General features: G+C 43.1%; 1 protein-coding gene across 1 annotated transcript in view; it reads left to right on the plus strand.

The window, feature by feature from the left end:
• Positions 1 to 587: 587 nt before the first annotated feature.
• Positions 588 to 14188, plus strand: part of sdc2 (syndecan 2) — a 41533-nt gene continuing 27932 nt past the window's right edge. Inside the window, exon 1 of the mRNA XM_083981746.1 lies at positions 588 to 1058. Within this exon, the coding sequence (XP_083837872.1) occupies positions 999 to 1058 (60 nt within the window). The 5' untranslated portion in view covers positions 588 to 998. The remainder of the gene's footprint in view (positions 1059 to 14188) is intronic.

Genomic DNA, 14188 nt, shown 5'->3' on the forward strand with positions numbered 1-14188 from the left:
GATGTGAACTCCTCTCTGCTGTGGGTCTTATGGTGTATTTATTTAATTACATGCTGCAATAAACGACTAATCGTAGCTTATGCGTTCATTACATCACTGCTGCATCACAATAAGACAACACAATACGACTTGATTGTGATATAGAGCAGCGACTGAGTGGAATTGTGGGAATCCTCATTATAGTGCAATTAATGATCGTTATCTCAACGTGGAGATAAATGGTTCAATTAGCTTTGAGGCTTTCACTCACAGTCTGTTATCGACCGCCCCCCGGTGGAAAACAATAATCAATAGTAGGCTAATAAGAAATCGCAGCTTGTCGATAAACAGCACAATAGTTTTTATTTTATTTTATAGAATATGTATAATTAATATATTGATATCATTATCCTTGTGTTTTTGGTGACTTTGCACTGAGTTCTCAGTCTGTCTCGCGGTGACTCGCTCGCAAAAAAGAGCGCACGCACGCACTCACCGGAGCGTCAGCCTCGTGCGCGTGCCTCACTTTGTCCTCGTTACTTCAAGTGAGTGAGTGAGTGAGAGAGAGAGAGAGAGAGAGAGAGAGAGAGAGAGAGAGAGAGAGAGAGAGAGAGAGAGAGAGAGCGCTTAGGTGTCTCGTGCGGATTTCACTGAGATCAGGCGCGCGGAGGACTTTGCAATTATTAAACCTGTGCTCGTTTGTGTTCACAGTTGTGTCAAATTAACGCAGATAAAGACAGAATAAAGAAAGAAAAAGAAGTGCCCGGAGAGAGAGAGAGGGAGAGAGAGAAAGAAAGAGAGAGAGAGAGAGAGAGAGAGAGAGAGGGGGGAGGAATAACCAAAACGCAACACGTATCCGGTGGGATCCCACTCCTGAGAGAGAGAAGCGGCAGGAGTTGGAGCGAGGGGTGAAGGAGAGCGAGAGGGAGACAGAAGAAGACGAAGAAGCAGAAGAAGAAGAGGGGAAAGATTTGACATTTCGCCCGTAACAACGCGTCTTAATAAATAAAAGAGGAATAATGAGGAACGTTTGGATAATATTGACCCTGGGCCTGACCGTCGTCCTCTCCGGGGAAAGGGTGAGTTTTTGGAAAGCAAACTTAAACAGCTACTGTAGCGGCGGCGGTGGTGGTGGTGCTAGTGGTGGTGGAAGGGGAGGACGGCAACTTGGGTCCACGTATAACCCACTCACTGTTGTATGTGTGTGTGCGTGTATTTGTGTGAGTGTTTGAGAACCCCCCTCGGAGCATTTGCAGATTTTCACATGTGTTTTGTCTCCATTTGTTTTGCGTAAAAGACGCTACTTTTATCCGATGGTGACAACAACAGTATAGTTTGTTTGGACGCTGTGAGTCTTTGGTGCTTGAATCCCATTGAATCTCTTGTGTGTATGTGTGAGCCCTAACCAGCCTAAACGCTGCCACTTTTGCACGAGAAACTGCTACAGCACATTTCTTTCTGGAGTAGTAATTCAAGACACTGAAATCCACTCAGAGCCTGCAGAGGTCGACGTGCTTCTCCCAAGCCCTGGACCTTCGGTTTTCTGGAGCTCCACTTTAAAGGGACACATAAAGTTGACTCGACATGCATGTTTTTGTTCCTTTATCATCTCTTTGAGAGCTAGACTATGAATTAACAGCAAGCAGAGGGAAAGATCACATGGAATAGGACCTTTATAGACTTAATAGCATCTGAGAGGAAGGGTATGATGGACACTTGGGAGGAAAGCTGAATAATGATGATTTGTTATTAAAAAAGATAACATGGGTTCCTGTGACAGCTGTACAGATTGATGTAGTATTGAGTAAACATCAATCCAGCTTAGCTACTAGATAAACTCATCTTTGTTTTCTGTGTTGAATGATTGAATGAAATGAATATGGCTCCCCCCGAGGAGTATCCAGGCTTGACCGATAGCAACAGTTCATATTGTACATCAGTGTTGCTGTTGAGGTTCAGTCAGTGTGGTGCCCTCTAACTGAGTATGCGTCACCACCCTTGCAAATTGGCCGGCTTGTTTGGAATGACAGATTTTGGCACTTTCATGTGCAGCCTCTGTCATTATTGTCCCCTCCTGTTGTTTCTCTGTGGGTTGTGACTTGTCGCTTGGCGCAGTGCCTCCTCCTCTGCTAGAGCCGCTTGTCCAATTAGCTGATTCAGACACTGTTGTTTTAATGACTCATTGTTTTGCATGAGGTCACCCTGTGTACATTTCTTTTTTTTTTACTTGTTTTCAACTATGTTTTTTTTTAAACCTTCACCCAGGCTGTGTAATGTGTGGACAACACTTGAGCTCTTCAGTGAGCCAACACATCGAGTGGATCCCCTTACTACAGTTATCAGCCTCATAGTGTCTGACACAGTATCCACAACAGCTAAAAGTTTCCCAAATGTGCCATCTCTGCATGGCAATATTACATTAGACTGCAGTTCAGTTTACAGAGTGGTGTGTTTATGGTCACTTTTAAGTATGATGTAGTATGGCTTTCAACTTATTTTCACAGAAAATGGAGATGTTCTTTACAGGGTCATGGGAGGTTTGGCATGCTTGACCCATCATCATGAGTTTTACATGGACAGTCCATAACCACACACACATACACACTCACACTTCAACCTGATCAATATCTTCCTCCCCTTTATCTATGTCCCCTGAAGGCCTCAGTGGAACCTGACACGTGACATTGATTCTCAATATTGGCGCTGGTGCTGACAAGCGGTTGATAACCTGCTCCAGGCACATCTGGCTGTGTTTTAATTACCCCATCACATCACATCACAGGGGTACAGTGTAATACCCAGTGGCTTTGGAAAAAGGTGGAGGAAAAACTAGCTGCTCCATCTGGCTTTGGAAAAAGTTTCATCACCAACCCGCTTGTTGTTTGTACAGTGTTTCGTAGACTGCAAAGCGCCTTGGAGCCATGCTTGCCGCCGTGTTGTTATCTCTCATTAGATGAGGTCAGAGTGCAGTTGAACATTGGAGCTGCTCCGTCCAGCAGCCCACAGACAGACTTTGTAACGTTTTCCACTCGTCCACTTCCAAGAACTTTTTTTTAGTGATGGAGGAAGGAAAGAAGGAATTGGCTCTGGCCGGGGCTAAGCTAAGGCTGCGCGCGCTCGGCTTGGCCCGCCCCGCCGTGTATTCGGTGCACGCCACTCACCAGATGTTGTGGTCTGTAATTTGTGTCATGTTTTGGTGGGAAGCGTGGGTGTTGTTCACCTCCCTTTACATCTGTGATTTACAGGGGGGTTCTGTGTGCCGTCTAGCACTCTGATGCTGGACTCAAAGGAATCACATCAGAAGGGAGGAGGAGGAGGAGGAGGAGGGCTGGATTCGCTATGAGCTTCTAAGGATGGCTGAGGAAAAACTGAGGAGCATCATGGAAGAAGGAGGGAGAGAGAGAGAGAGAGAGAGAGAGAGAGAGAGAGAGAGAGAGAGAGAGAGAGAGAGAGAGATAGGAGGTCGGAGGAGTCAGAGATTCAAGAATTACATGGACTATCTCTGTCGGAGAAATATTTCACAAATCTGTTTATATTTTTCTCGCAGGCATTTGTCACGGCCCTGACCCCGTATGTGAGGATGATACAGGGTGAAGGCTGTCTCAGTCTTTCCTCGAAAGGGCAAGTGAGGTCAGATGGCTATGATAAACTGCCCTCAAATGGTCGAAAAGCAAAGGCACGCTAAGCCTATATTGTTCCAAAGGTTAAGAGGCCAAAGCGCCAAATGCAAGACGTCAACTTGAAGCCTTTGATGGCTTTTGGAAGGAGGAGAAAAGGTGTAGGCTGTGTATTGTCAGGGATGTTTTTTCTTTTTTAATCTCAGTCCCACAGTGGCGTTCCAGTTTCATTTTCTGGCTTGAATGCAGGTTTTGTATCTTCCGATTTAGTGTTAATGAAATGAACAGCACCGACACGCACGCTGACCTTCGCCTCAACTTAAAACCGTCTTGTGTGTTTTTCTTGACAACTCCACACATGCACACATCTACACACATCATTCACTCCAAGATGCACTGAGAATAAATAATCCACTCCACTAATTCTAGTTGGATAGATTGATATGAAGGTCGTATATATTCTGAACGCATGTTATTTTCCACTGCTCTTGGTGGTTTTTTTTTTTAATCCTCTTGACACCCTCTTCAAGGCTTCTAAACTGAATGCAACACTTGGCTGGTTTCGCTGCACAGCGCTGAGCTTTCAGAGCCTGAATGAGGTGTGTGTATACGTTGGACATTTTCTCTTATTTCTCCAGTGATGAAAAGCAATATGTTTCATCTCGAAACACTTGATTTGCAATGTACTTCATGATGAATAAGTAAAAACGCCCCGTCTACGGTGAGTGGACAAAACATCTTCCCTCTTTTCTATCATCCTTTATTCAAGAGATGAAATCCACAGGAATAAGGGCAGCAGTGGATAATACACGAGGATTGAAATGTCCAAATTGTGATTGTGATGAAAGTATAAAAGGGTAACGATGGAGCAGAAAAAATGAAGCTATGTAGTGCCACCACACAGAGGCAGAGACCATATGCTGTGCTGTGGCTGCAGCTTCTGCTGCTGTATATTTAATGATGCTCTTTTATTTTGCATTAACCTAGAATCCCTCAAACTGAGGACACAGGCAGGTCCCCTGCATGCAACCGCTTGTGGTGTGTCTGACTGTCAAAGAGCTGCTGCTTTCTTTCCCCTTATTCATTCATTTCTTTCTTTCTTTCTTCTAACAAATCCACCTCATACGCACACACAGGAACACTGAGTTTCTTACTCTGCGGAGCCACCTACCTCCATGCTACTGTCCGTCCCTTCAGGGGGCTGCATTCACTCTGTCCCTGTCTGTCTAGCATTATGCAATCGCTAATGGACTCCACAGAAGGCAGGAGGTAGGGGCTGTTGGACCACTGAAAGCACAACAACCCCCCCCCCCCCCCCCACCCCTCCTCTCTCTCTTTCCCCCCCCCTGAATCCATCTGTGTCCACGCATGAACTCATGTTTTGTTGCCACGCACGCAGGCACACGCATACAAGCAGACAAACACGCAGTCTCATGCTTCCACCGTGTTGATTTGCTGCCCCCTCCCCCCCTCTTGCCACATCTCTCTGCCAGCACGGTCAAGATGCTGCCTGTCATTACCACAGTGGATTAGGCTGAGAACAGCAGCACAATATTTCCTCTCAGGCAACTGGAAGGAATGAAGGGAAGGGATGATTTTTTTTTCATTTTTTCTTTTTTCTTTTTTAGGATACACCCCATTTTTTCCCCTTCCCTTAAGTCGCGAGCACTTTTCATTGAATTTGCGAACATCTGCAGGACGTATGTGTGTTTAAAAGAAGCAGCCTTCTTCTCCCCCTTCCTCCTCCTCCTCCTTTCTTTTGTTGACGAGTTAGAAGAGGCTCGTACTTTGGCAGGGACTTGTGCATACTAGTAAAGACTCACAAATAGTCAAACTGTTGACTGTGCATGTGTTGCCTTTTTTTTCTTCTCTTCTACGTTCCTGTGGGTATGTGTGCATACGAGTTTATAGCCACATGTTTAAAATACACAGTCGTCCCGGCCACCGAGTCATAGGGAAAACACATTAGGGAGATGCGGCTGCAGTGAAACCAGCGCTGGTTTATGTTGGGCGACAGCCACCTTCGCTATAGCAGACTTATCAGAAGCTGTTATCAGTAGACAACAAAACCCGCATGTGCATGTGGCAATCTGGATGAAAATATTTAGACACAGTAGAGCTGGAACATTACTCTCTTTCTCTTTCTTCCTCTGTTCCCACCCTCTTTCTTCCCGTTTTTCTTCTATTTAATTAGCTTAGCAAATGGAAACTTCCTTGGCAGCGCTGCAACGGAGGGGATTGTGGTTGTGACAAAGAGAAATGGGGAAAACCCTGTGTCAGGACGTCTGTTTTCTTCCTTTCTTTCTCTCTTTCTATTTTCTAACTGCCTGCTGCCTTCCAGTTTGAGACGGTATAGGAAGAAAAAAAAAAGAAGAGGGAGATGAAGGGAAACGAGTGGGGGGAAGAGTGTGAACCCTTCCTCCCTTTTGGTGCTCAAGTTTTCCCAGGGCAGGCCAGGCACGATCGGCCTGGAGCTCTGCTGTGCGAGGTGTGAAAAGTGTCTAACTTGGTGGGGGGTGAAATGACAGAGACAGGCCCGAGTGGTAAACAAGAGGGGCAGTAATGGCGATGGTGTGTGACTGCTAGGCTATGCTCTGCTTTTGCGAGAGTTTCAGGAGTCGGCCTATATTATCTTTTCGTTATCTTTTCAATTACACTGAGAGATGCTTTGAACTTTCACATTTTTCTTTCTGTGATTTAAAAAGAAGGGGCAGGTCTTTTGAATTAAGGTTGCGTGCTGTTATCAAACTATTGCCACTTTTTGGCCGTTATCAATCAGTCCTATACGGATAGTTTCTCAGATTAGTCTTCAAATAATTGGTTTTTCAGACCAGCTGTCAAAAACAGTGCAATGTATTCAACGTCTTATCTTGAAAGACAAAGACAAGCAGCAGCAAAAAGTTACATTTGAAAAGCTGGTACCAGGATAATCATTTGGTGATGATCACATTTTATTCTGTAAAGTGTAAAAGGTCTAAACAGTAGAATTTTGTGGTGGAAGGACTGAATATCCTCTGCAGAGAGGTTGTGTTATCTGTAAAGTATCTATACACTTTTCTCATTATGTACATGTTGCAACAATAATCACTCAATCCCACTGTGGTGATGCTTTTATCATAAACTCAAAATCTGGGGCAGGGATACAGGGATACAGATACAGAATGAAGATGTCAGTGTGGCCCAGATGAGTCAAGAAACCCCACCCCCTCCCTTCCTCCCTCACATATTTAGCAATTAGAGGAATTTTCTAAACATTTTTGTGTTACCTTCTGAAAATCCCCTTTTCACAAGGAGGTCGACCAGTATGCAGATGTGAAATTGACTCTTTCACACGTTAGTCTTTGTTTCATATTCATGCCTCTACCTCTGCCAGTCACTGTGTCTGCCGATGAGGGTAATGCTTGATCCTCCAGTGAGTGACCCTTGAGTGAAAGATCGTGTGAAAATGAATGCAATGATACAAATTGGAGTAATTTGTATGATGGCAGACGTGTTGTACGTAGTAGTTCAGCTGAGTGTACTGTCGCTAAACCATGTTAATTAGTTCACCTTCTTTTATTATGTGTGTGGTATAATCATTTTTTGGAAACATTGTGTTGCTTTTAGCTGCAGTTTATAGTTTTTAGAAAAGTCAAAGTGCATAAAAATCTGTGACTGAGTTATTGTGAATGTGAAATTCTGATAGCGACTGTGTATTTCCCTTTATAGCTGGATTGAATGTCATTAGCATAGATTGTGGTTGGTTCAGGTTTGGTTGGTTTGCTCGTTAAAGACTGAAGTGAAATCAAATGCTCCTTCCTTGTGAAAGTATCTTTGTTCCGCTGAATAGACAATGACTTGAGAGACCAAATTTGTTCCTTCTGTGCGCTATCCAAAAAATTGTGGATATTTGAAGCCATGACGTTATTTAGGTTTTTTCTTTTTCCCCACTCATCTAACTCCCAAAGATTGCTGTGTGGAAAATGGCAAGGCACATTTAGCACATCTGTGCTCACTCATGTTTACGAGCGCGCTTTATCGTCTCTAAAAGGCGCCAAATTGATATCTGCACTGGCGCTCCTCCAAGCGGAGAAATGTACTTCTGATGTCTGTTGTTTCCATTATTTCCCCCTCATCTTGAGTCAAGACGGCTCCGAATGAGCTAAAGTGTGTAAATCACGCTTTCTGCGCGGGGTGTATCACCAACTGCAAATTACACTCCACGCAGTCGTTTAATTTCGAGCTGTTTTCATGAGAAAAAACTCAGAGAGATTCCAGAGGGTGTTTGGGAACCGCGGATGAGCAGCAGTGGGAAATTCATTAGTGAACTCCCCCCACATGGCACTAGCACTTTCTCCTCCAAAATGCATACTGGTGTGTAAACTCATCTCATTTTAGTGACTTTAAAAGGCTCCAATTATGTGTTCATGAATATTCATTATTGAGATGCGTGACCCAAAAAAAACAAAAAAAAAACAGGCGGTAGATGTGTTTCCTTTCCCGTCTCCATGTGGTGGTCTCAGCCGACTCCTCAGCACTTCCAGCTTTTAATAATTTCCTCATGAGCACATAACCTGTAATTTAATAATAAGCCCGTTTTTTTTCCATGCCTAGAAAAATGTGCATCCGTCTCCAACACTCCTTTTTTCTTGGCAAAAGCAAACATTCAAGTCCTAGCTCCTTTTTTTTTTTCTTCATATCCTAGTTTTTAATCCCTGTTTAATTTCAGAGTCAATGTTTCCTGCTGACTTTGCTGAGGTTTGCCTCATTTCCTTATTTTGATTTGGAGGAACCTTCATGTCAAGACCCCAGATCTGCATCCAGATGTTCCTGTGTACTGTTGTGGCAGACGTCCGATGTTTGAGAGTCTGAACTGTGACCGCATCATCAAACCAGTCCAGACAGTGACTCACACTGTAAGACTGAATGAGCTAAACAGGAGTGCAAATACAAAAAAAAAAAAAGGAAAAAGAAAATACTTGGGAGTTGAGTTTCATCTGCTACTGAGGATCACACTGAGGGCCCTTGTCACACCAAGCACCAAGGCTGAAACCAATTTATAGAGCTTAATCTGAGAAAACAGGGGCGAGTTTGAGCTGCATTCATCTTTTTCCCCCCCCAAAAAAACAATTTGCAGTGGAAAAAGTAGCACCTGTGAATGTGGCTCTTCCTGTGAATGAAACCATAATCTCTATGGCCTCACTGTTGTTTCTACTCCTCTATTCTTTTCTGCCGCCTGCTTTCCCTTGCTCTAAATACTGTGGAGATTTTCAACAAACTTTAAATCACATGCTGTGCAAAACAAATGTTTGGACGGCTGAACTCAACAAGAGTGACATGTTTATCAGCAGCGATTCCTTGTATTTTTGGGTTTATTTTTTGGGGTCATTTGCTACCATGTGTTTTAACTGGAATCTGACTCTGAATCTGCCATCCTGCTTTGGAAAGATCATATGAAAAGCATTTACATACATTTATATGATTATCACACATCACATATCATTTACTCAATAGCATCCATCATACTTACGAGCTAACATTAGCCATGTTTTTAAAGCATAAAATAGCATTAAAGGGCCAAAGTTGACAACTCCACGCGTCCTTACTGGCTGACCAACACCCCAAAATATGAAGTGTAATATCATGTAAGATAAAGAGAATCAGCAAATCTTCACATTACATGAGCTTAAACCATCAAATGTATTTTTCCTAATCTTAAAGCTCTTTGTCAACATCTTGGCTGCAGCTTGTGGATATCCCATATTATGATATTCTGATGATATCTTAAAATTTCATATATTAAATATGACACATACTGTACAATGGATCTTATCAGACCACACGCCGTCCCTCTGCCGTGGTTGTTAACATGATCAGAGGCACTAATGTGGCGATTCTACCAGGCGAGTTAATCTTTACTAATGCATTCTGTTAACAGCCATCTGTGTTCTCAGCACTGACTGTAAACCCTTTCAGCAGGGCACCACGCAGCATTCAGCACCCCAGCAGTCAGTCCTCCATTACGCCGAGGGATTGGGTTTATTATTCAGCCCCAGAGAGGCTTTAGACCAGAGGAACCGTGTCAGATGGAATCCATTTTGATTTTAAATGCAAATACCGCTGACACGCTCATTGCCGGCGCTCTCCTTTTGGGCGCGACCACACAGCACACTCTCCATGGGTGGAAAATTTCAGGGAGAGATCCCTAAACAAACAGAGGCTGCTAGTCAAAATGTGTCATGTCCGCAGTCAGGGTCACGGTTGACCTTTTGACCCCCTTTACTGGAAATCTATTTTTGCATGGTCGACAGCGCTGAGGGTGGCAGGCATGACCGTGCCCGGCTTGAAACTGAATACAAACAAATATTCTGTTAGCATGTTGTTACTTAAATGTTGAAAAACTTCAACCAATGCACTTTTTAAGGACAAACTGTGAAACGGCTTTTTACGTTATCCTCGCTGACACGTTGTCTCACTCCTTTTAGTTTTCCCTCTCCCTCCGTCTTACTTATTTCCACCCTTCCTTCCCAAAACTTAAGCCCCTTTGACAGTGACATCAGCCAAGGTCACCGCTTCACTTTTAATCCGTATCGTTTTCATGCTATGGCTAAACCGGTTTTCATGGTGTAATGGAGGCAGGCAGGCAGGCAGGCAGAGCGCAAAGCTTGATTACTTTGATGATGATAATTTGTTTAATCAAGTGATTGGGTGGCTGAGTGGATGGCTGCGTGAGCGCTACCCTGTAGCCTCAGCAGGATATCCTTTCTGTCCGGGCAGCCGGCAGACGCTACAGCCAACTGGCTTTCTAACGCCGTCTGTGTGTGGGTTTTTTTTTTAGATTCATCACAAAAAAATAAAATAAATAAATGGCGGATATAAAGAGAATGAGGGATCTACAGAAGCTTTAAGCAGCTTTAGGCCGTATAACGTTTTTTTTTTTTTTTTTTTTGGCTAACTGAAGTGATTGTCTCCTTTACCAGCAGCGCTCTTCACTTAAGCCTATAAACAGCATTTTAGCAAAAAAAAACTGAAGTAGTGATTCTTCATTATCGCAGTGTCAGAAATGCACACGCAGCAGCACAGGCAATGCCACATATATTTGCACCATAACACAACTGTCAATGGAAGAATCAGCCAACCCAACTAAAGTGTGGTAGTGCCTAAGGGCGGCTTTAAAGGGAGGGAAACTTTCTTCATTTTTCATGTGTTAATAATCTGATTAATATCAAGGCTTCAACTGATGATTACTTTTATCATTCCTGCAGCTATAAAAAGATGTGACATTTGGCTCTTTTGCTTAGAAAGTGTTTGGGGTTTTCCCAAAACAAGACCTGCCACTGCCAGTTTCACAAAAACAGTAAGATATGGGACGTTTGTATCACAGTTTCACTCTTAGTTTCAGAATCATCATACACTTTGACCTTACACATCAAAACCCACTTTCACTAGTCATAGAGAGAACCACTCAACTTGTAAAAGTAGTTTCATTACGTCTGTTTGGCTTTGACATCTGAATATTTAAAGGTCTCACATCCCACAATATGATAGGTCATAATGAATTCTTTTATCAAACGACAGGGGATTTATTTAAATATCAATAACCACAGTTACTTTGACTTTGTTCTGCTTTTGAGACCCCATTTTCGATATTGAGCATCCAGCATTTATAATGTGCAACTACTGACTTGAACACATCCACAGCATTATGTTGCAGAGCTGCCTCCACAGTCGCCGCAGCAGCACACACACAGCTCTCTTGGAGAGTTTGAAGACGACTGTTTGCTGTTGTGGCCTCTGCTTTCGTTTAGCGACTCTGTGACCACAGGAGTCTTTATGACAAGTTTTCTTAGACCTGCAGCGCAAATGCTGCTGAAAACATCTGTTGTCTGGTGGGTTTTTGATAGTGTCTCTTTTTTGTGGGAAGTACCGCCACAAACCCTCCCCCCCTCCCTGCTTTCACAGCGTGTCTCTGTCTGTTTTTACTTGAGAGATCAGTCTCCAAATTTTTTTTGCGTGCAGATACCATCGATTGCAGCTGAGCGTTTCATCTCTTTTTCATTTTCAGAAAAGGTTCCCTGTTCTGTCCAAATGCTGTATCTTAACTTGACTTCAGATTTTTTTTCTTCTTCTCCCATACAACCACTCACGATGTCTCTCTCGAGACCTCAGCATCCTCAGCTCATCAGTAGCAAGTTGGAGAAGTAAGACACCAGAGCACAGGGTGGAGTGTCAGTTATAGCCAGCATCTTGTGTTGTTTCAGGACCTTTCAGGGAAAGCAGGAGAGCAGGATTCAGAAACCACACATTCTTGCAGAATTACAGCAAGGGGAAAGAATTGAGAAAAGGCCATGTAGTGAGCAAAGGAGCAGAGGTTTGGCACACACATTAAAAGCCATTTTTAGCTGCAGGAGTTTTGTTAGTGATCTCTGTCCTGCAGCCAAAATACAGTGCATAAGAAAAAAACTCCCCCAAAAAACCTCTCCTCTGTGAAAGATTGGGCTGTTGCTAATTGTGTGTTCTCTCAGTTGAAAGTGTGTTTTCTGTCTTGATAAACTGGCACGCTTTCAAAGTCCCGTCTCATTCTTCCACAAAGTCATTAAAGATTGAAAAAGCGGTGGAGCTGTGGCAGAAGTACTGGGCCTATTTTGGTTGCCAGAATTCAATTATTTACATAGGATGGTTCATGAATAAGAATTTCACCTCATCGTCTCCAAATAAAAGCCAGAGGCAACATTGCATTTAAAAAAGAAAGAAAGAAAAAGATGGAGAAACTGTCGCTAAGAAAAAGCAAGACGAAATGATTAGTTGATGAAGACCTCAAGTAGGAGAGTGTGATCTCTCTTTATTTAAACAGAATATAACAACCAGGCCGACCACATTGAGTCCTTCCTGAACTCCATCATATAACCGACCCTGGAGGATATCGTCCAGAACCATGTGAGTTGTTTACTCATATACCCAGGCTAACTTATGGGCTCTCTGTTGTTTGGGTGATAAGAAAAGAATGTATCTGGCATCAAGCAGCTGCTCTGCATATGGAAAACATTGAAGCATTTTTCTTTTGTTGTGGAGCAGTTTTGTTTTGTGCCGGAACCGAGCGGACGGGGGCTGCGGTGTTTCTGTCAAACATCACTCATGTACACCGAGGAGCGCACAGATGTGCACAACAAGGGCTTCCTCTTTGTGCGATTGGTGTTTGATCCCTCAGGCGGCCCTGTGTGTTTCTCCAAACAGAATCACAGTTGTTGTTTGACAGTGGTGAAATGGCAGGTTTTGTGAACCAAAGGAAGTTTTGCTGAGGTTACTGCTGCATGTAAACACCAATCTCCAACCCGTCAACATCAGTGAATCCCCCCAGACCAATACCTCCTGAACTTTACTCCTCAGAAAAAATGCAATAAATTTGCTGCTTATTTCAATCTCAAAGTTGCCAATATTAGAAACAATATTGTGGCTTTGTGTACTGGTGCAACTCACTACTATACTACTCCACAGTGCCATACTGCTATCAGTCTCTCCAATTTTAGCGCTATACAAAGCCATGAACTCCAAAAAGTGGTACAGCAGCTAAGCTCTGCAACTTGTGCTCTTGATGCCTACCAAGTTATTTAAATATGTTTTCAACTGTCTGGTAGATGATGTGCTTGAAATTGTTAATACCTCACTGCTCTTATGTTGAAACATTTGCAATCAGCGTGATTATTATTTTGATAATTTGGTGATTGCCTACATTTTTTATGGATTAGTTATCCTATTGTTAAGTCTATGGCATGTAAATCCCAATTGTGGGAAAAATGGGCTTCGCATTTTGTCTTCAGATTGTGTATTTGATCTGATCTAAAGTCCAAACCAAAGCTGTATTCAATTCACAATATTGAAGAAAAGCTGAAAATCTTCACATTTGAGAAGCTGAAACCGGCGAATGTTTGGCGCTTTTTGCTTGTAAAATGACTGAAATGAAATGATCAAAGTTATTCCTAATGCTTTTCTCTGTTTGGTAGATCAACTTTCAGTTTAATCAATCAGATAGTCCTTCCAGTGCTGTGCCCTGTTTCTACCGAGCGACTCACACTCCCATTGACACCGTTAACTGAACAGACCTTGAGCTGCAGCAAGTGTGCCGATGTTTGCACGCCAAGTTTGATTTAGTTTGGGCTGCACTGCTGAGATTTGCTCTCAAGCTGCAGCGGGCTAATCTTCAGCATGTGCTCACTTAACCTCAGGTGACTTCCTAACACTGTTAATCCACACAGGTAACAGTGTGACAGTGGAACCGTGGCCTAGTGGCTTCCTGCAGGAGCTTCAGAATTTATGAATACCTCTTAGTTTGACAGAGATGATACTGTGTTCAAACCTGGTTTCACAGGGTTCAGCATGTTTATGGGTCCACATTAACAGAGCAATAATCAACTTCAGAGCTCTATGTTGGTGGGCTTTACAGTACATGAAACATCCTGCGGGAATTAAACCTGCACCTCAGTAATAATGCCAAAAAAACATTCAACTGTATGTTGAAAGGACTTCCATGCAGCATCAGATATTTCAGTTCAAAGTTTTTTTTTTTTAGTAGCTATCGATGCAGACTGGAGATTAAAAAACCTGTGTGGTTGTGG

This window comes from Trachurus trachurus (assembly GCF_905171665.1).
Source record: "Trachurus trachurus genome assembly, chromosome: 11".
Classification (NCBI taxonomy): domain Eukaryota; kingdom Metazoa; phylum Chordata; class Actinopteri; order Carangiformes; family Carangidae; genus Trachurus; species Trachurus trachurus.